Source organism: Piliocolobus tephrosceles, chromosome 2 (genome assembly GCF_002776525.5).
Source record: "Piliocolobus tephrosceles isolate RC106 chromosome 2, ASM277652v3, whole genome shotgun sequence".
In the NCBI taxonomy this organism is placed as follows: Eukaryota; Metazoa; Chordata; class Mammalia; order Primates; family Cercopithecidae; genus Piliocolobus; species Piliocolobus tephrosceles.
This window is the reverse complement of record NC_045435.1, coordinates 95,406,364-95,430,083: the sequence shown is the minus strand read 5'-3', so window position 1 is coordinate 95,430,083 and position 23,720 is coordinate 95,406,364. Positions and strand designations below refer to the sequence as shown.

Genomic DNA, 23,720 nt, shown 5'->3' with positions numbered 1-23,720 from the left:
TTTTCTTCAGATTAGTAACAAACCCAAAGCACACCAGGAAGCAGACTTCATAGAAACATGTAGTTCTAGAAACAGAATCTACCAGGCAATGGCAGACAGCATTCCAGGTCCAGTGAAGGTCAAGCACCCCATAGGAGGCGGGTCCTTCTCCCTAGGTGGGGAAATGCTCCATTGAGCATCGGCGTCTCTGTGGGGCTGGCTGGGATGCGGCTCCTTCTGCTTTTACAGCATGTAACATGCTCCTGGGTGATAGGCCTATCCCCTGTGTGTGGAACTCACTTCTAGGATGTTCTAGACACACTGACTGTACAGCCAAGGACTGGGAGGCTGGCCTAACCCCATGCTGTCAGCTTCTGGGTGTCAAATACGCAGTTGTATGTGGTCCCTCGGAACTTCTGGCTGAGGAAGGTAGCCTGGTGCGGCAGAGCAGGCTAAGCTGTCACGTTTGCCCCAGCCCTGCCTGGGCCTTGAGTCCTCTACAAGGTGGTGATGAGGATGCCTCTGCCTGGGCTGCTGATGGGGGCACGTGTGCACAGGCCAGGGGCTGCCTTTACCATGAGGTTCCTTATATCTCCCACTTGGTCATCCACTCAACCTCCTTGGGTGCCCGAAGGGGGGAATATTGTTTCCCCTGGAATGAGTAAGACTTTCTCTCCCCCTGTGGATTCCTGTGCCCCCACCTTCCCCACCATAACTGGGGATTCCCGGTGGTGGAGTGGTAGAGCTTCCCCTCCCACAGTGGGAAGGATCTCAGTGGACAGTGATGGGCTGGAAGGAGGTGGTCCCTGGTGTGGAGGGAGATGGGTGGGGGGAGTGAAGAAAGGAATGGCTGAGAATGTGTGCTGATCCGGAGCAGACTCTGCTGACCCTCCCGGCCCTGCTTACCCACTCCTGGGGGCCAGCTGCTCCAGAGCCCGCAGGAGGCTGCCCGCATTCTTGAGGCTCTCCAAGTGCTTCTCGTTGGAGGTGATCTGCAAGGGCAGGAGGGAGAAGACAGTGGTCAGCTGACCCATCCTGATTCATGCCCTGTTAGATGGGCACCCTGAGTATCAGGCCTGCATGGTGCTGTGGCTGCCTAAGGCACTGGGGAGGGTGTCCCCTGGGCTTGTCTGCAACCCCCATGCCTAACCTCCCCCACAGAGTACTGCTGACCAAGGGGAAAGAGGCAGGACACTGGTGGTCCTTGGGGGAGGGACAAGGCAGTCCGCTGGGGCAGGAGATGGCCAGCTCAGGGCAGGATGCCTCCTGCAGCTCTCTCAGGAGGGTTTGTGTCTGGGAACCTGAACTTTCCAATTAAAGCAAAACTACGTTTTCTGTGCTGGGAATCAGAGGGCCTGGCTAGCAACTGGAAATCTGTTTCTGGGGCTCTGAGCCCAACATGATCTCTGTCATATGGACAGAAGGATGCCAAGAAGGTGCCTGGGGACCTGGGAGAGAGGCATTAATAACCCCAGGAAGTGTGCCCATGCTAATCGCCACAGTCCTGTGAGAAAAACACTTGGGCATGCCTGACTCTGTAGCACCTATTTGCAGAATCATAAACTCTCAGGGCTAGAATAGGCTCAGGTAAGGATTTATCCAGCTCTGGCACCCAGAGACCTTACAATTCAGCCCCTCTACAGAATGAGTCCATGTCCTGAAAGGCAGAGAAGAGAAGGCTTTGATTCTACTATTAGACTTGCTTCTCTTAATTTACTATCGCCTCCTATTGTTATCTTTGTTAGTTTAAAATTTCTTGTAATAAACACTTGTATGGCACTTTACATTTCAGAAGGCTGTTTCCTATATGTTTTCTCAACAGCCTACCTTACAAGGTAAGTATATATCATGTTTTATTTATGAGGTAACCAAGGCTTAGTGAAATTAAGGGGCTGCTACAGGAGTACACATGGAGCCAGATTCCCCACCATGAGGTTGGAACCAGGATGGCTTCAGCTGACTTTGATCACAGCAACCAAGGCTGGATTATTGTCTCCTTAGTTAAGAGGCTCAACATTTTTTAACCAATCACTCATGATAGGTCACAGGAGTAACTCAACATTAATATGAACTCTGAATTATATACGAATGCATTTGCACCTCCACTGAGATCCTCTCCCACTTCCTGAGTATGCCAGAGAACAGCTGGCAGTTCAACTGCATCAGGTGTGATTTCTGCAAAGATTGGCAACTCGGAAGAGCTGCATGTCAATTTGTTCTGAAACTGCATCCAACTTGATGTGTTCAAAAGACTATTGCTTAAAAATGTCAGCTGTAGTTCAATTATGTCTGAAGTATGCATAAACTTACACTGAAGGTACACTCAACATCGGGGTCTTCAGTGAGGATTCCCACCTCATTTTTCTCAGAACTGCATCAAACAGGTCAGCTGACTACATCCAGACTCACTGCCCCTGAGCAGCCCTGCCATGAGATGGTGTGCAGAGGCTGTGCTCCCAGGAAATCACCCACAAGTTGCAAATAAATCAGAAGATGACTTTCATCCACAAGGCTGGTTAGAAGGTGCAAATAGAAATCTACAGTGACAGTTATGTGATCGAAGGAAGATACCAAAATAGTATCATATGTATGTAACTGACACAAATGTAGACATAAACAAAGCCAATTGAAAACTACGTGGTTTGGCCATTTACCTGATTCTTATTAATAATATCAGCTGTTGTTCTGTATATAAGGATGAGTTAATTTAAAAATAAAAATTTTAAATTATATCAATCAGAGATTCCAGTTCTGAGTAAGACAGAGAAAACACATGACACTCTTTCTCTCCCTTTGGATGCAAATCCACAGCACAGCTATTTGAGAACACTGAAAAGCAAACAGCAACAGGTAAATAGGAGACAACACTGAATTCAAAGCACCACTGAACTGGCAGTGAGTTTACCACTTCTTTCTCAGCCTGGATGCAACAAACCCAAATCCCAAAAGCTCTAGGAGAAACCCAGCTTGAGAAGGGAAATCCCCAAAACCCTAGAGAGTAGGTGAAACCCCCTCAAGATTGTTTTGCTCTTTTTTCTCCCTCCTCTTGTGTCCCAGGCCATTCTGTGACGGCAGCAGTGGTAGTGGGGACAGAGGTGGCAGCAACAGTAGCCAACAAGAGGAGCCTGAAGCCAGAGCTCTATTCTTTCTCTGTTCTCCTAGTGTTTGGTCTGGATGTTGCATAATCATGGAACTAGGCAGTTTTAGGCCAGACAGAAAATGGGAAACCCAGGGAACCAGAAAGTGCTGGGGAGAGAATGAATCAAGAAGAGCTTAGTAAAGTTACTCCATAAAACTGTTTATGAACTCCTGGCCTCACCCCCAACCTGTGTATGCATGGAACCGATCCCAATAGCATGCCACAGAATTGAAGAACTGAGGTAACAAATGTATCCCTGCTCACATCCCAGACTGACCCCTGGGGAGGGACACACCAGATAGATGCACATAGCACTGCAAAACCTGTGAAACTAATATGACACTGAAATTACAATTCCAACCCGCAGCCTGAACCTAATCAGCATGATTGCTTGCTAAAACAAAAATATCAATATTCTCTGTAGTATTTAACAAGACAGGGTCTTATAATGCAATATTTTAAATGACCAGAATACAATTAAAAATTACTTGGCAAAAGCAACCATAAAATCTCAGCTGACATGAAAAAAAAAATAATCAATCAACAGAGGACAATAAATAAAATGACACATGTTGGAATTATCTGACAAAGACTTCAAAGTGCTATTATAAAAATGCTAAAAACAATCACTAACACTCTTGAAACAAGTATTACAATAGAATGTATCAGTAAAAAAGGAGAATATATCAAAGAAGAATCAAATGAGAATTTTCTAACTAAAAACAATAACCAAAAATTTAAAAGTCCTCACTGGATGGGCTCAATAGCAGAATGGAGACAATAAAAGGAATGAGTCAGTGAACTTGAAGATAGATCAATAGAAATTATCCAATCTCAGCAGCAGAGACTGAAAAAAAAAAAAAAAAGATTGAGAACACAAATGAACAGCACCTCAGGGACCTATGAGACAATAACAAAAGGTTTGTGTCACTGGAGTTCCAGAATGAGAGGACAGAGAATAAATGAATGAAAAAGTATTTGAAGAAATCATAACTAAAACTATTCCAAAATGTGCTGAAAGAAATAAATCTACAGATCCAAGAAACAGTATATCCCAAACAAGATTAAACCCAAAGAAATCCATATCCAAACCCATCAAAATCAAACTTGCTGATGGATGTTGGAAGTGGGCAGAAAAAAAAAATGATATATTACCTACAGGGTAAAAATAACTTGAATTATTGTGAATTTCTCATCTGAAGCTACTGAGGCCAGAAGATTTTAAGATGCTAAATGAAATGAACTACCAAACTAGAGTTACATACCTAGAAGATACCATTCAGAAATGAGATCATGGTTTTAAAATATTATTTAGGAATGAAGGTGAAATAAAGATATTCTCAGATGAATGAAAACTAATAGAGGAGCGGCTATAAAAAATTTACTCTCTCTTCAGAGAGAAAGCAAATAATACCAGAAGGAAACCTGGAACATCAGGAATGAAGGAAGAGCAACAAAAATGGTGAATACAACAGGATGTTATCTTTCTTTAAAAGCTGTTTAATAGTAGAAAACAAAGAATACATATAATATTGTATTATGGGGTTTTCAATGTATGTAGATGTAACATATAAGACAGCTGGAACATAAGATGGGGGAGAGCAAAGGAACCTCTGTGGTAGTAAGGCTTTTATGTTCCATTTGAAGTGGTAAAATATTGTCATAAGTAGATTCTGAAAGGTTAAGTATTTTATAACTCCAAGAGCAACCACTTTAAAAAATTATACAAAGAGATGTAGTAAAAAAAAAAAAAACACAAAAAAAACCCCACAACAGATAAATTAAAATTTAATATTTAAAATGTTCACATAGCTTAAAAGAAAGCAGGAAAAGGAAAAGTGATGAAATAAAAACACTGGACCTAATCAGAAATCAAATAAAAAGGCAAACTAAACTGTAACATACCAAGAATTACATTAAATGTAAATGATCTCAATGCAGCAAGTAAGAAATCTCCTGAATGATTTTTAGAAATGACCCAACCATATATTGTCTGTAAGAATGTTAATTCAAAAATAATGAGATAGTGGTTTAAAGTAAGAGGATGAAAAAAGATATGTGATGCAGACATAAATCAAAAGAAAGCTAGAGTGGCTATAGTAATGTCAGGCAAAGTAGACTTCGGAGCAAAGAAAATTAGCAGGGATATATTTTGATTAAAGGGCTTTGTAACCAAGAAGACATAACAATAAATGTGTATATATCTAACAGTAGAAATTATACATACAGAAAGCAAAAACTGATACAACTGAAAAGGAAAACAGATAAATCCACAATCGTAGTTGGAGATTTCAAAATTCCTCTCATGGTAAGAAATAGGATGAGCAGACAAAAATCAGTAAGGATTTAGAGTAATCAGTAAGTAGAAGAACCGAGGAACCCATCAACCACATGGATCCTATTGACATTTGTAGATCACTGACCCCATCAACAACAGTATTCACATATATTGCAAGAATCCAGGAATATTTACCAATGTATACAGTATTCTGTGTCATAAAACATATCTTAACACGTTAAAAAAATTGAAACCATATAAAACATATTCTCTGACCACATGGAACTAAACTAGCAATGAATAACCAAGGTAACAGGAATATTCCCAATCACTTGGCATTAAACAGCACTCTCCTAAATAACACAGGGGTTAGAGAGGACATTCCAAGAAAAATTAGAAAATAATCTTAGCTGAATGAAAATGACCTTGACACAATATGTCAACATCTGGAAGGGGGCTAAAGCAATGCTTAGAAGGAAATCTGTAGTACTAAATACTTATTTTAGGAAAGAAGAAATGTCCCAAATCAATAATTTAAGCTTCTACATCAAGAAACTAGGAAAAAAGGGCTGGGCACGGTGGCTTACGCCTGTAATCCCAGCAATTTGGGATGCTGAGGAGGGCAGATAACTTGAGGTCAAGAGATAGAGATCAGCCTGGCCAACATGGTGAAACCCTGTCTCTACTAAAAATACAAAAATTAGCCAGGCATGGTGGAGGGTGCTTGTAATCCCAGCTACTCAGGAGGCTGTGGCAGGATAATTGCTTGAACCCAGGAGGTGGAGGATACAGTGAGCTGAGATCCAGCCACTGCTCTCCAGCCTGGGTGACAGGGTGAGACTCCGTCTCAAAAACAAGAAGAAACTAGGAAAAAAGGAAGAAAACAAACCCAAACTGAGAAGAAAACAAGAGCAAAAATCAAGAGGAATGTGGTAAATGTATGACCTAAAATGTCAATACTTACATTAAATGTAGATTTACTAAACGTTCCAAGTAAAAGATTTCAAGCTGTATATAAACAAAATAAAATATATCTCATATATAGAATTATATACATCTATAATACATAAATTATAGCTACACACGCACACACATATTTATATATAGTACTTATAAGAAATATATTTTAAATATAAGGGCACTAAGGCCGGGCATGGTGGCTCATGCCTGTAATCCCAGCACTTTGGGAGGTCAAGGCAGGTGGATCGCTTGAGGTCAGGAGTTCGAGACCAGCCTTGCTAATGTGGTGAAACCCCGTTTCTACTAAAAATAAAAAAAATTAGCTAGGTATGGTGGCACAAGCCTGTAATCCCAGCTACTTGGGAAGCTGAGGCAGGAGAATCACTTGAACCCGGGAGGTGGAGGTTGCAGTGAGCTGAGATCACACCATTGCACTCCAGCTTGGGCAACAAGAGTGAAACTCCATTTCAAAAAACATGAAAAAAAAATGAAAAAAAAAATAAATAAGGGCACTAAACAGTTGAAGGTTAAAGGATGGAAAAAGATATGACATGTTAACAGTAACCCAAGAAAGTTGGCACAGCTAATACCAGATAAAGTAGACTTTAAGGCTGTAATCATAACTAGAGGTAAGGAGGGACATTTCATATTTATGAGAAAATAATTGGCCAGGAAGATATAGCAATTCTAAATTTGTATGCTCCTAATCACAGCCTCAAAATACATAAAACAAACAAAAATGACAGAATCAAAGTGAGAATTAGATAAATCCACAATCATGGTGACACACTTTTCAATCTCTTGCAGCAATGTGCATACAGAAACCAGAGGGGACACAGAGGTTCTATACAACAAGAGTAACAGAATTGACCTAATTGACATATATTTAAAAATCATCTAAAAACTGCAGAATATATATTCTTTTCAAGTGCATATGGAAAATTTCCAAAATATACCATCTGCTGGGTCTTAAGGCAAGTCCTGACAAATTTCAAAGGTATAAATCTGATAAAATGTGTCAGGATCTGTATGACTAAAAATTGTAAAATGCTGATGAAAGAAAATAAATAAATGGATACACCATATTCAAGGATTGGAAGGCTCCCTATAATAAAAATGCCTTCCAAAATATAGGTTTAATGACATTCCTATCAAAATCTCAGCAGAAATCTTTGTAGTATAGAATAGCTGAGTCTACTGCTTCTTGGCCTTTTGGCTAAGATCGAGTGAAGAATACCTGACTCTAAAATTTGCATGGAAAGGCAAAGGAGCCAGAATAGCTAAAATAATTTGGAAAAAGCAGAATAAAGTTTAGGCATCATACTACCCAACTTTAAGAGACACCACACAATTCCAGCAACCATGACAGTGTGGTATGCGCAGAAGGTCAGACACACAGATAATGCAATAGACAAGAGAGCCCAGAAATAGAACTCTACAGATATTGTTAAAATTTTGACAAAGGTGCAAAGTTAATTCAAGGAGGGAAGAATAGTGTTTTGAACAAACAGTGCTAGAACAAATGGATGCGCATATGCATAAACATCAATCTAGACACATATTTTACATCATCGTATATAAAATGCAATTTTAAATGGCTGATGGATCTAAATATAAAATGTAAAATCTATGTAACTTCTAGAAGACAATATAGAAGAAATTCTGTGACTTTGGGTTTGGCGATGAATTTTTAACATAAAAACATAATCCCTTAAAAAATTATAAATTGGACTTTGTCAATATTAAAAACTTTACTTTTTGAAAACATAAGAGAATGAAAAGACAAGCCAGACTTGGAGAAAATATTTGCAACTTACATATGTGATAAAGGACATAAAAGTGACTCTTTAAATTTTTTTTTTTTTTTTTTTTTTTTTAGAAAGATGGTCTCACTCTGTTGCCCAGGCTGGAGTGCAGTGGTGTGATCATGGCTTACTGTAACCTCATACTCCTGGGCTCAAGCAATCTTCTTGCCTTGGCCTCTCAGTTCTCACCTTGGCTGGGATTACAGATGTAGGCCACCATGACCAGTCAAAAAGAACTCTTCAAATTCAATAATAAGAGAACGACCAGCCTAGTTTTTAAAATGGGTAGAAAATCTGAATAGACACATCAGCTAAGAAGATATATGGGTGGCAAATAAGAAAAGATAACTCAACATTGTCACTAGGGAAATGCATATTAAAACTGCAGTGCAATACCATCGCACACCTATTAGAATGGCTAAAATTCATAAAACTGACAATAACAATGTTGGTAGGGATGCAGAATAACAGCAATTCTCATTTATTGCTGATGTGAATGCAAAATGGAACAGTGCTTTGGAAGACAATTTGGTAGTTCCTTATAAAACTAAACATACAGGCCAGGCACAGTGGCTAACATCTGTAATCCCAGCACTTAGGGAGGCTAAGGCAGGTGAATCACTTGAGCCCAGGAGTTCAGGACCAGCCCCAGCAACATAGTGAGACCTTGTCTCTGCAAATAAATAAATAAATAAATAAATAAATAAATAAATAAATAAATAAATAAAATAGCTAGCTGGGTGTGGTGGTGCACACCTGTGGTCCCAGCTACTTGGGAGGCTGAAGTAGGAGTATCGCTTGAGCCTGGGAGGTCAAGGCTTCAGTGAGCCATGATCAAGCTGCTGCACTCCAGCCTGGGTGACAGGGTGAGATCATGTCGCAAAAAAACAAACAAAAAAAAAAAACATTAAACATAGTCCTACCATAGTCCTGGCCAAACAACTGTACTCTTGGATATTTACCCGAGTGAACTGAAAACTTCTGTCCACACAAAAACCTGTATTCAAAATCCTTCACCCTTTTATTCATAATCACTAAAATGTAGATGCAACCAAGCTGTCCTTCAACAGTGAAATGGAAAAATAAGGAAGCCGTGCATGCATCACTTGGAATGCAATCAGACTTACAGAGTCTGATTTGATTTTTAGAATGAGATATTAGTAACAATAAGTCTGAGTAATTTTTGAAAAAATAAGAGTTTGAATTTACCTTGCTAAATTATCATATACCATGATACCAAACCATTTTCTATAGCTGGTAATGCCCATGATATGAGGATTTCAAGGGGCTCTGAAATGAATGATCCTTGGGAGTGGACTGCTTCGGTCTCCCAGAGCTGAGTGTCCTCTTAGGCCACTGAAGGTTATAAATGAAGATGGGAACCAGCCCTCTTTCAGAGGCATTAGATTCCACCGTATCTGCTGGACTATGTGGCCTTTAACCTTCTATTTTCTCAGTACTTTTATTTTCCTCAAAAACCAAATTATGGGTCCACTCAAAAGTCATCCCACCTACTCCTCTTTTGAGCTACTTAGGCAGAGAATGTTCTGTGCAAACTGAAACCCACAAAGAAATCTCCTCTCCATTTTGAAGGAAGCAGGAGTAAAAGTGACCCTTCTCTACTGTGATGCTGAATTCATGAATAAGACACTATTGGTGAACTTATCCTGGCTGTGATTACAGACGTCAAGAGAGAGTACTGCAGCGACACTGAGAAAATAATGCAACAGAACGCCAGCGAAGAGTAGGCACAACACTTTCTTCCCGAAGTTAACATTTTCATTACTGGCAGTCAGTTAGCCAAGACAGGCTAACTCAATTTTATTTTGCAATAATGTACTATAGCAGAAGTTCCTGGACCTGTGAGTCCATGAGTGGATTTCAATATTTCAAAACATCAGATGGCAGGCATCCATTTCCTACAAACAAAGTCATACCTGCCTCACATTTCTCTGCTTTACGATGAAAATATATCAGCCAAGCCTGGAGTGCCGGCCATTATCTCATGCTGCTAAGACATCTGCCTGGTAGCTAAATGGCTAAAATCAATCAAAATGGAAACATGAATTATACTAAATACATAAAGTTCACCTGGTAGACAGGTAATGCTCAAAACATGGGGTCTTTAAAGAAAAATCATAAAATAATTGGGAATTTGAGCTTAGAATGAAGATAAACTTGGAAAGACAATTCCTCTACATCTGTTGATTATATATATGCATATATATAGATATATATACACACACACATATATAAAATCAGATAACACACTTGGGATAAATACATAATTTTCTGCAAACTCTGCTATGGTCACTTTAACATGGCACTGTGTCAATCCAGCATTCACCCAAACATTGAAAGGAGATGTTAGTGTCCTACAGAATCATCTTCAAATTCCCCACTAGGCTCATGAATTATAAGGTAGTGGTTTTATACACCACACCCTGCGGTACAGAGCTTGGGTTGGCTCTTCTCTGGATTTCAGCTTCCCCAAATGCAAACTAGCACGTGGAGCCATCCTATGCCCGCTGATAATGGCAGAACTCCGAAGTTGGCAGCCTCTTCAGTTTGCAGGAGAGGATGTGAGAACAGAGAAAACAATGGCTTGCCCAAGGCAAAGTGGCCTCTGAGGGACAAATCCAAGCCTGGTGCCTATACTGCTCAACTAAGGCCTTCAGAAACATGCAAACCAGAACTTACTTCTATTTTCTATCACTGTGGCACATCAGGAATTTATGCTCACAAATATGACTCACACACAGCATCCTCCTCCTCCTAAAGCTCGTAAAATGCTCCAGTGCGGCCTTCTGTGTTTGCAAATGTTTTTTGGTGTGGAGAGATGTGTGGCTGTAACTGAGTGAGGTATGGGCAGGCTGTGGTACTTTGCTTATGAGTGTGCAATAATATATGTCGATATCTGTAGTGATCTTGAATGTGTGTGGCAAAAGGAAGTCCAGTTAACTTTTGCTTTCTAATCATGAGTTCCTCTCAACAGGCCCAGGCAACACTGACAGACTAGAAAAAAAATATCAGGAGATGAAGCTGACACAGTGAGAGCAGCCCAGGTGCTTCTTGGTGCTTGTTATTACAGACACACACTTCACACAGGGGAGGATTATTTTAATTCTGCGGCCTTCAGATCTCATAACTACAAGTAAAAACAAGCAGGTAACTATGACAACTTTACTTCAGAGAGTCTAAATTTCAAAAATAAACCTATCCGTCCAGCCCTTCATTTTGTTCTCTTAATGTATACTTTGTCTTCTCTTCGGCTGGGGTTTTCATGCTACTTCAAAGTCATTTCTCCCAACTGCACATGGAGACAGGCCATCCCCTTGCCACCTGACGCCAGGAAGGAATCTGGAGGAGAACCTCTCGTCGGTGTGATGCAATCTGGCAGGCCCGTCTTCACGTTCTACCTGGTGTTGCAGTGTGCATTCTGGGTCCTTTCAGAAACATCCTGAGCTGCTGCCAGGGTCTCACCTTTCATATTCAGATTAAAGCAAGTCTATATTAACACATCCTGCTCTGCATCCAGACCCATATGCTCATCACATCTTTCATGGGATGCTGAGTGCATCTGAGACTGAATGGAGGAATTTTCATGCATGGCCTCCAGCTGCCTCACAGCATCTGTGCCTGCCTTGGAGTCCATTTAGAAACTTTATGTACCTCAGCAAAAGCAAGTGAGGCCCATTCTGTCCATGATTAGTAAGGAGGGGATGATCTGAAAGAGATCTAGAGGTGTCCCTAAGGATTCCCGTCAGTGGATCTGCTGATCACCAAGGGTAAGGGGGTAACAGTTGGACCTCAAGGGAAGAGGCAGGGTCTTACAGAAGAGGTAGGCCCAGTCACAAAGGCTTGCTCTCCTAGATTTGACCCAGGTCCTCATGAATGCAGGTTCTCTGGAGGGTGACAGAGCTATTGCACTAAATACCTGGAACAGTACTGGAGCATAAGCAGCACCATGCTTCTGTCCAGGAGGACCACTTTGTGAGGCAGTCTTTCACCTTCTGCATGAAGCACAGCTTTGCTTTAGCTCACTGGGAGACCCCAAGTGTACTGAGGCCCGAGGAAGTGGTGGCATTTGCAATACAGTGATTCCTCAAGGCGAAGGAAGCCGGGAGAGGAGAGGAAGAAAACGGCAGATGACCTCTTGTTCAAGGGCAGAGCTAAGTCTCCACGTGGTGTACTCCAGACAAACTGGGTAGGAGAGGGGAGTGAGTGCATAAGGCATTAGTAGATGCGTGGGGGCAAAGTCAACAAAACCCAGATTTCAGATAGAAACTGTTGGATTCACTTTTACCTATAGGATTAAATAAGTAAAAAGCCTTGCAGTAAAAATGGCTTGGGATTTGTGTCAAGAAAGGAAACTAACATTCCTGAGCACCTACTATATTCAGGAATAGAGTTAACTGCTTTCAAACATATTATTTTCTTTTTGGCAACTTGAAAAACAAGTATTAACTGTGTTCACTTTACAGATGAGGAAATGAAGGCTAGGAGGGCTCAAGTGACTTGCCCAAGGTCAGCTAGCCAGGAAGCAGTGGCACTGAGATTTAACCCAGTGCCCCCAACTTCAAGATCCACATTCTTCCCAAGAGACCATGGTATCTTCACATCTGCTACTAAGTACCTGGCACAGTTGTTGGCTGACTGGCTGATTAATAAAAGTAAGCAACTGACTAAGCCGTGTTTCTAGCTCTACTGCCTACATGCTATGTGATCTTGTATAAATGGTTTGCACTCTGCACTGCTCTGCCGGCCACTTTTTGTAAATTGCATAGCACCCTTTGCTCCCCTAGTCATTGTTGTTCATCCTCATCATTTCCAGGCAAAGCAGGAACTGAAGAATCTCTCTCCCAGAGGGAACTGGAAGTTGCTGCTCTTGACCAAAGGAGTCTGTGGATCCTATGTACTGTCCAGTAAGCTGTTCCTGATATGCAGAACACCATATTTTTGGCAACTTCTTTCAGGCTTGGCTACCAGAGGCTTTGCACATCTCTCCTGGCACTCTTAGATGGAGGTCCGCCTTTGCTGGTGATGAGAAGTGAATCAACAGTTTGCTGGGTAGCCACTGTGGGCCATTATCTCATGTTCTCTTCATGGTGACCCTATGAGGAAGGTCTTAATGATCACACATTGGAGACAGGGTGAGGCGGTGATCAGTAGTAGAGCTGGGATGGAGGCCCAGATTGGGCCGGCTCTCTCCTGCATCCCACCCCATTGCTACTCTGCCTTCCCTCCATTGCTTCCTGGCCCAGGCACCATGTTGCCCTTTGCCTCCTCCCATGAAAGGTCTGGCTGTAGGAGCACCTGGCCAGAGACAGGGCCGGTGTCCAACTGGGGAAGCTGGGAGTTGACATTTCCATGAGTAGTGAGGAGGCTGACATTCTGCCATGGGGAGAACTAGTCCCAGCTTTCAGGGGCCCAGGTCCCCAAGGAAATAGCTTGGCCTGTATTTAAGACAGAAGCCTCTCAAGCTGGGGTCAAAGGAAGGAACACTGCTCCTTTCCACTGGTATTTCCAGATTTGGAGATGCAGCATGCAAAGGAGGATGATGGTAAGCTAGCATTTGAATCATCAAAGGGCACACTTTGGTGAGAGCAAAGCAGTGTTGAAGGACTTTCTTCTTTCTCTTGACCTTTATTTCCTCCTCCTGGGGTCTGTATGTTCCCTTAACCTAGCCTGACACCTCCATTCACCACTCTCGCCCAAACACCTCTCTGTACCTGTGGCACCCGCTAAATCTAGAGGCTACAGAGATCACATGCGGAGGATTTGAATGTTTTTCTTTTTCACCCCATAAGACATGATTATTTTCTAAAAGAAAATTATCCATAGCTACCTCCTCCTCCATTTTAGGCCAGCCAGTTCTCTCAGTTCTCTGCAGGGCAGTAAAAATGCCCTTATTGCTTAGAAACTGTTCATAATTACATCAGTTTCTGGCCAGTAAGTCCCATAAGTCTAAAATGTTGAATATAATATAGCTGCTTTGGGAAGTCGTTTAGGCCTGATCCAACTAACTACCTACAACAGTCAGTCCCAAAATAAGTGAGGAAACAAACAGTTTTAATTGGCAAAAAAGTATGATGTGGACTTTTTGTTGATATAAAAATAAACAGGAGGTTGGCCCAAAGTATGTTTTGGTGAAATACAGGATCAGGACATACCATTTTGCCCAGGAGGACCCAAACCAAGCACTTAGAAAAGCATGAGAGCATAGATTTCCAAGGCACTGACATGAGGATGTTAGCTATGGATGTGGCTGGAATAATTTCCTCACAAGAAAATATACTTAGGGTGGTAACTAAAGTGGGAGAGCTTGGGTCTTAAGAAGTGAGGAACAGCTTTGAGTATATATCATGCAAACCTGATCCAAGCAAATACTAACCAGTCCTTAGGAATACTATTATGGGGTCATAGTGAGCTGTGTATTTGACAACAGAGTCACTGATTTTGTGCTGTGAGGGTGTTTGTGTGATAGAGAGGGCTCTGAGGTGGGAGAGGGGATGGAGATAAGAGGAGCTTAACAGGGCCTGTTTCCAGCCCCTTCTCTGAACCTCCCACTGGATGAAGGAGAGCAAAGTAGAGCAACGTCAACTTGGCTAAAAAAGCCCGCAGCCTTCTTCTTTCCCCAGTTCCTCACTCTACAAGGTAAGGACACTATCAGCCACTAAACCACTCTGCAGTGATTCAGCCACTATACATAGGGACAATCAGGAAAGTTCCCGTAATATAAAGTAAAAAAACACACAATATAAAAACATGCATGGACCATGACTGCAAGGATATGCAATAAATATCATACATCCTGACTTTGAGACCTCCAGTGTTATAAGAAAGTGCCACCAGGCCGGGTGCGGTGGCTCATGCCTGTAATCCCAGCACTTTGGGAGGCCGAGGTGGGCGGATCATGAGGTCAGGAGATCGAGACCATCCCAGCTAACACGGTGAAACCCCGTCTCTACTAAAAATACAAAAGATTAGCCGGGCGAGGTGGCGGCGCCTGTAGTCCCAGCTGCTTGGGAGGCTGAGGCAGGAGAATGGCGTGAACCCGGGAGGTGGAGCTTGCAGTGAGCTGAGATCGCGCCACCGCACTCCAGCCTGGGCGACAGGGCGAGACTCCGTCTCAAAAAAAAAAAGAAAGTGTCACCAAATCCTCACACCCAAGGCCCTCAGTCTAGTCAAAGGTGGGCAGAAAAGCAATCACAATCACACATGAGATACGTACACATTAAAAGCTCTTTTGGCAACTGTAAAGGATCCTTCAAACATTAGCATGATTCTGTGGTCCATAAGACAGTGTGTATTGAGCACCTACTATGTGTTGGACTCTGTTTAGATTCTGGAGAAATAGCCAGGGGTGGCGGCTGTCAAGTCAGAGCTTCCACCTTGAGAAACACACTTAAAAAGTAAACAAATACAATAATTTGAGATGCTGATAGGTGTCATGGAGAAAGTAAAACAGGGGAGAGAAGAACAATGGTATGAGGTTGGCCAGGACAGTCTCCCTGAGGAGTTGACACGCAAGCCAAGGGTAGAATGATGAGAAAGAATCAGCCATGAGATTATTTGAGGGACTTATATTGTAAAAAGAGGTGATAGCAGCAACCATGAAGGCCTGAGGTGGGAACAGGCAGGGTAGAGATTTTTTAAAGGCTGCAGAAGCAGGGACGAGCTAGAAGCCAGAAGCCAGTTAGGAGGGACTTTGGGAATGGTCCAGGTGAGAGGCAACAGGATGAAGCACAACATCCAGGAACTCACATGCCAACACCAGATCCCTAACCACGCTGACACAGTGCCTCCTCCCCTGCTTTCCAATGATCCTTCAATTGAGCAGAGGTAAGATGCCGCATGGCCCTTTGTCCTCAGTGGCAGAGGCAGTGCCTTGGTGGAGGTGTGAGCCAGCAGGTGGCTGTTGGGGTGGGCATGCCAAAGAAGCCACACATTGAAGACCCTCTCTTGTAGGGCTAAATGTTGAAACAGTCCCATTCTGAGCGAACAGGAGAAGAGTCTGCCTCATCCACCGTATGGAAACAGAACCCTTGAGATTCCTATCAGAAATAAAGTAACTCAAGCACTCTTCAAAGAAGGGGGAAGAAAGAGTTTCCATTTGAACATGGGCAACATGATTACATATTCTCAGATTTGGAAGGAGATGGATTAATTGACAATTATAAGCAATCTCTTCAACATTATATTAGATGAGCATTTTATTTTTTGGTAAGTTTTAATACATGGTGAAACGTTTACCACTGTGTGTGAAGTCTTCAGCCTCCCCTTGAAACTCATGTTACAGCTGGAGGAAAAAGTCAGTCAGTTATGGGCAGCTGTAATTTCTGCCCTTAATAACACACTCTACCGGGCAAAACCACCTCCGCTGCAGTGAATCCACAGTGGGGAAGGGAGCCTTGTGACAGGGCACAGGGCTGGGGCCTAAGACCTAATCCCCACAGGCCCTCAGAGAAACCACCATAAAGAACTCCAGAGGCAACAAGTTGGGATTTATAAGGCAGGACAAAAGGACTCCGTGACTTTGGGACACAAGAGGTCCAGTTGGCCAGGCCTGGAGAGTGGAGGCTGGGCCAGCACTGCAGAATCCTCAGCCTGGGCTGGGCACCGAGCCTCAGTCAGGAGGGCAGGTAAGGGACCATCTCAGATCCATGGCCACGGGGGGCCACGGCCAGCCAAAGTGTGAACCTGAGGTGGCCAGCTCTGAGAATGATCTGCATGCTTCTTAGGACTGAGGGCAGCCACATTCGGGAGACACACCGTCATCTCGGGCCCCTGCTCAGCATGAGTCACAGCCAGGCAGAGTGCGGCTGGGCACCCACTGGAAATGACTGGTAGGGCCACGCGAGCTCACTCATTTGCTCTGTCCTCCAAACTTCACCTCATACTTCTGTGGCTCTCTAATGAAACATAAGGGGCCGCCGCAATTCCTTCAAATCGATAAAATTGGGAGGAAAATAAAATGGAAAGGAAAATTAAAGCACACTTGGTTTATATTATTAAAGCCGTCAGGCACCAATTAATCAAAATTTAGGCCTGATATTGACTACTGGACAGCTGCCAATTCCCATGGTGGCTGTTACTTTTGTTGAGGGACTTGATCAAATACCGACTCCATTTGGAATCATTTTGTAATGACCGTTTTGAGAAAATGAGCAGCCCCATTGAGAGATCTCACCCTTCCCTCCCTAAGGCAAGGCCACAGCTTTCAGGACAGTTTTTGCAAAGCCTTTGAGTCTGGCTGCAGAAGAAGGGAAGGGAATCGTGAAGTCTGTGGATTTTTGCCTCCAAGAGACAGGTCCACTGTCAGCTGACCTAAAAGCATCCATTCTGCACAGCCTGGTGGTGACAAGTAGCTATGTATGTGGTAGGGGCTTGGAAAACTCCCAGGAGGCATCTGCTGGCCCACACACCCCCTGCTCTGGGCGAATCAGAGGACCACACAGGACCCAGCAGAACGTGTATGCACAGGAAATCACTTCCTGGCTAAGTGTCAAATCAGCCTTGAGATAAAATTAACTGAAGCGAGGTCTCCCAGGCCTCCAAGGGCAACATCAAAGAGCCCGGATATTCCTCTCTAAAAGGCTTTGACAGGCTGAGCAGACCAACCTCCCCAGGCCTCTGCTCTTTATACTTGTGGACAGGCCCAGCTGGGGCAGTGGCTGGTGCAGGTGGCAGGCCAGGGTTGGGATCCTGGACTCAAAGGAGTTGTCACCACCACGTAGCCATCACTCCTTCTGGGCAACACTGGGCACTTGAACAGGAACAGCAGAACTCTGGTCCAACTGAGTCTCTAATGGGTGAAGCTGATTCTAGAAAAGCCTCAGGCTGGCTGCAGACTCTGTCTGCTTGCACATTTTTTGCAGAGTAGAGAAGGATGCATGAAGAGAGGCCTCACAGAGTCAAGGCCCCAGAGCACTGAGACCACTGAGACCTAGAGAGACTCCCTCCCAGTCCAGGTGAGCTACCACGGGGGAGTTCTCACGCACAGGCTGTTTGGCTGCAAATAGGCTGGACTTTGTCATTGCTTCTTTGCATTTTTCTTGATGGCTCATAATACAAGGTTAGGTCTCTTGGAAGCCTAAAAATATTATCCAAAAAGGCTGTTTTCAGTGGGTTAGAGTATAAATAGCATACAAGTGCTTCATGAACCCCAGTTCAAATTCAAAGGTATTCTTAGAAGGTTTTCATTGAATAAAGGCAGGAAAATAAATTGAGACCAAGGAAATGATTTCAACAGAAGGGTGAAGGGGGAGCTCCTATTCTTCCTTCTTACTGAAGTGCTTCTTCCAAACAGCCTCCTTGACTTCCACGGTCCCTTAAAACCACTTTGCTAGGAGTAGACTTACGTGGAGCAAAGGCAATGCTAATGGAGGGTGCGGCTGCCTCTGTGGCTTCTAAGTGGAAAATATAACCCTCTTGCCAGCTACCTCATGTGCCAGGTGTGTGTGTGTGAGTAAATTTGTGTCTCTATGAGGGTGGAGGGGGAAGGTTAAGGCTTTTTTTTTTTTATTTTTAATTTTTTTTGCTTTTATTATTTTTTTAAAATTTTAACGTTCCGGGATACATGTGCAGTACATGCAGGTTCGTTACATAGGTATACATGTGCCATGGTGGTCTGATGCAGCTATTGACCCATCTTCTAAGCTCCCTCCCCTTGCCCCACACCCCACAACAGGCCCGGGTGTGTGTTGTTCCCCTCTCTGTGTCCATGCGTTCTCATTGTTCAACTCCCACTTATAGGTGAGAATATGTGGTGCTTGGTTTTCTGTTCCTGTGTTAGTTTGCTGAGGATGTGGCTTCCAGCTTCATCCGTGTCCCTGCGAAGGACATGATCTCATTCCTTTTAATGGCTGCACAGTACTCCATGGCCTAGATGTACCACATTTTCTTTATCCAGTCTATCACTGGTGGGCATTTGGGTTGCTTCCAAGTCTTTGCTATTGTAAACTGTGCTGCAATAAACATACGTGTGCATGTGTCTTTATAGTAGAATGATTTATATTCCTTTGGGTATATACCCAGTAATGGGATTGCTGGATCAAATGGTATTTCTGGTTCTAGATCCTTTAAAACTTATCTTAGACAGACTCATTTACCCTGAGATAGAGGACGTGATGGATGCTAAAAAGGCAAAAGTTCTAAATGCCTTAGCACTATAAATTCTGCATGACTCTTAGAGCCTAATTTGATATCAGCCACAGTGAAAAGTCCTTTACATGCACTCCGCCTGTCCACACCAGATCAATGAGTCCTGCTGCTACTCTCATTTACAGATGAGGAAACTGCCACCTCAGGAGGCAAAGTGACCAGCCATGGTCTTCCTGACTTCGAATCCTTGATCTCAACCATCAAAGGACACTGAGAAAGAATGAAGGAGTCAGCAGTTGTAGCTGAGATGTCTACCAGATTGACAGAGCCCATGAAATAGGAGTCCAACTGTTGCTGTGTTTGATTCAGTGGCTTCATGGCACAGCTGACTATTTCACATTCGTGTTCCTCAACTGGGGGTGATTTTGACCCCCAGGAGATATTTGGCAATGTCTGGAAACACTTTTGGTGGTCACAACTGGGGATAATGGGAGGTGGACTGGCATGTAATGGGTAGAGCCAGAAATGCGGCTATACACTCCATATTGCACAGGACAGTCCCCATGATAAAGAATTATCTGACTCACAATGTCAATAGTGCAGAGGTTGAGAAACCCTAGGCTAGACCATCAGATCCATGCTGAGTCAGACTGTGCTGCCTTCTCATGTTACACCAGGATGTCTTTCTTTGGAAGGTTACTAACCACCCTCCCCACTGGACTACAAACCCTTCTTTTCCTCTCTCCTGAGGTTGGAGTCTTGGACCAGCCTTTCTTCAACACATAATACTCTTACTTCTGCAGTACTTGGATCAGTGGCTATCACTTGGTTTATCCTGTCCCAGGGTGAACCTGTGCTTCAAGGTCCTTCTGGGCTGCCCAACGCAGAGAGATTCTGGCAGACTACCCTTAAATGCCTCACGCTCAGCCGGGCATGGTGGCTCACACCTGTAATCCCAGCACTTTGGGAGGCCAAGGCAGGCAGATCATTTGTAGTCAGGAGTTTGAGACCAGTCTGGCCAACATGATGAAACCCCATCTCTACTAAAAATACAAAAATTAGCTGGGCATGGTGGTGTGCACCTGTAGTTCCAGCTACTCGGGAAGCTGAGGCAGAATTGCTTGAACCTGGGAGGCGGAGGCTGCAGTGAGCTGAGATTGCACCACTGCACTCCAGCCTGAGTGACAGAGCGAGACTTCATCTAAAAAATAAATAAATAAAAATAAAAAAGCCCCACACTCCACCATCTTCCCAGAAAGTAAAGACACAGCTCTTCAGATGAAGGCTTTCCACACGGCTGCTACAGAGCCAGCAAGGAGCAGCCTTCAGATGCAGCTCGCAATGGTCAGCCCTCAGCTGCTCCCTGGACCAAGCGCTCACTGGCCACACTGACCCAACCAACCCAGAAGACAGACTGCATAGCCTGACTAACTGGCACACGCTTGTCGCCAGGTAGTTCTTTTCCCCATATGACCCACCTGAGTGAGAATTTGAAACAAGCTTTATTACACACCTCTGCAATTAGCTCCGCATGAGTTTTAGAACATATCAGGATTCTGACAAAAAGATGTGTGATGAGCAGGACTATTTTGCATTTAGGGTATAAATCACTCACAAGTATCCTCTGTAAATGGATAATTCCATCCATCCCCACTAACTTCACTACTAATTTCAATGCAAATCCACGAAAGGAATAAGGTTCCCAGCTGGTAGGAATGTGACACATCACTCAGCATGTCCTTTTACAGGAAATCCTAGAAGCAGAGACCTGGCCTAGGGTAGATAAATGAGCTCCAGGAATTGATGGTCCTGTATAATAGCACAGTCTTCCAACATCTGGATGAGGTGGCAGAATGCAGCATGATCCAAAGGCTCCCTTAATTCAGGATATTAGGAGGCTACAGTCCATTTCACCCCATTACAAAATGGTGTCATGAGTCAGATGCTACTATGATGAGATACTTTGGTTCATGATAACGAAACATGAGTTAAGGTCATAAGGATTCTAAAGTTTTAATGAAATATAATGTATAAAGATGCAACTTTATGAAAAGCAAATTATTATATAGATTATCTACATAAGAGAAGGACCTTCATAGCATCCTTATAAACAGTACAATCTCAATAGTGCAAACTTAAACATTTGGTTTTACCATTTCTTATAAAGTTAAATTACCTAATAAAGAGAAGCATACAATAAAGTACTTGCACATGACTAATTAAAGAGGTGCTGGGGGAAATCCTTAACTCTTTGGACACTCATCTTTTTGCTACCTTTAGCACTCTGTGATGACTGTACCTCTGGCTTGAAGGTGCCATGAAAATACTATTATCAGTATGAACTGATACGTGTGAAAATTATAAATTAGACTGTTTTCTATATAAGTTGGAATATATATATGTATCATATTAGGATAAATACACGCACACACAACACAAACAGACATATACAGCCTAAGATAAGGACGAGCAAAGTTGTTAAAGTTGGAGGTCACGATATTACTCAGAGAAAAAAAGCAATCTGTCATATGAAATAAAAACTACCTGCTCAAACACGAGGCCCAGAGTCCAGAGAAAAGAGGTGGTGATGTGTCACAGTCAGGTGGGGGAGGATACAAACCCCTAACCGAGAGTCTGAGTGCTGGGGCTGGACAGTCACGCCAAGTACTCCATCCATCATTCCCAACCCAGCTGGGGAGCTGTGACCTTGAAACAAGTCCCTGACTGGCTTCATGTATGTCCACAACTGTCCACTCTTCTCCCCATGGGCCCCAAAGAGTTGTCTTGCACATTTGTGGGGTCTTGGTCCTTAGAGTCAGGAAGCAGAAACAAAGATCTTAAGCCTTTTTTCTTTTTTCTCTATCCCTTTTTTAGTTTTTGTTGTTTTTCTCTGAGTATACAAGCAACAGGGAAGGAATTACCATTTTAAAGTTCAACCTTCTGGATCCAAGGTGGCCTTAGAGGCACATCCTATTAGTAGCTGGTAATGATAAAAGCTAACAAGTATTGAGTGCTTACTGTATGCCAGGTACAGTTCTGGAAACTTAGAAATGAATTAGCTCATTTAAGCTTCTGTTAAATACTACTCATGTCCTCATTTTATATGAGGAGATTGTGGCAGAAAGGTTAAGTTTCTAAAGAAATTATTAAAAACCTTACATGGAGTAATTAAAATTCAAATCCCATAAAATGACAAAATCTGAGGGTAGAGTACATTTTTTTACTTCTATTTATTCATTCGTTCACTGGCAAAAATTATTACAGTAACTTTTTTTTCTAAATATAACCATCTTTCTAAACTATTTCTTTAAAGATATATTATTTATATTGTATACTGTTTTTACCTAGTTGTTGCAGGGCTTGTAAAACTGTGTTTTCTATATTTTTCTATGTCTTTCTCACATTCTACTCTGTCTTAAGATACTAATTTTTCACAGCTTTACTGAAGTTTAACTGACATAGAGTAAACTATGCAATTTGCTCAGTTTGAATATATGTATACAATTGTGAAACCAACACCACATCAAGCCAGCGAATATATCCATCATTCCTCATGCCCATTTGTAATCCTTCCCTTCTTCTCCCCACACCCAACTCCACCTTGTAGGTACCCACTGATTCCCTTTCTGTCATCATATACTACTTTGCATATCCTAAAACTTTGTATAAATGGAATCATACCATATATATTCTTCTTTGGCTTCTTTCATAAACCTAATTATTTTGAGATTTATCCATATTATAGCATGTATCAATAATTCTTTTTTTTTTTTTTTTTTGAGACAAAGTTTCACTCTGTTGTGCAGGCTGGAGTGCAGTGGCATGATCTCAGCTCACTGCAACCTCTACCTCCTGGATTCAAGCAATTCTTGTGCCTCAGCCTTCCTCTGAGTAGCTAAGATTACAGGTGCTTGCCACCACACTTGGCTAAGTTTTGTATTTTAGTAGAGACGGGTTTCACCATGTTGGCCAGGCAGGTCTCAAACTCCTGACCTCAGGTGATCCACCTGCCTCGGCCTCCCAAAGTGCTGGGATTACAGGCATGAGCCACTGGGTCCGGCCTACTTCATTCATTTTTATTGCTGAGTAGTACTCTATTGCATGGATACATCACAGTTTGTTTGTCTGATCACCTATTGATTGACATTTGGGTTGTTTCCAGATTTGGGCTATTAAAAATAAGGCTACTATAAACCCTCATGGTTTATATTGAGAACATCATGGCTGTGTAGTTACCATTTCTGATGCTTCTCATCCCTTTGTGCAGATCCAGATTTTTTATTTTTTACTTTTTTATTTTACTTTTTGAGATGACCAAGTCTCCCTTGGTCACCCAGGCTGGAGTGCAGCGGCATGATCTCAGCTTACTGCAACCTCTGCCTTCCAGGTTCAAGTGATTCTTGTGCCTCAGCCTCCCAAGTAGTTGGAATTGCAGGCATGTTTTTGTATTTTT

The 23,720-nt window shown here is 42.8% G+C and overlaps 1 protein-coding gene across 3 annotated transcripts in view; it reads right to left on the bottom strand.

Moving 5' to 3' along the window:
- ULK4 (unc-51 like kinase 4) overlaps positions 1-23,720 on the bottom strand; it is a 711,191-nt gene that overhangs the window by 8,505 nt on the left and 678,966 nt on the right. For all 3 annotated transcript variants that reach the window (XM_023231716.3, XM_026454879.1, XM_026454878.1), the window contains one exon: positions 886-971. In XM_023231716.3, coding sequence (XP_023087484.1) covers positions 886-971 — 86 coding nt within the window. The remainder of the gene's footprint in view (positions 1-885; positions 972-23,720) is intronic.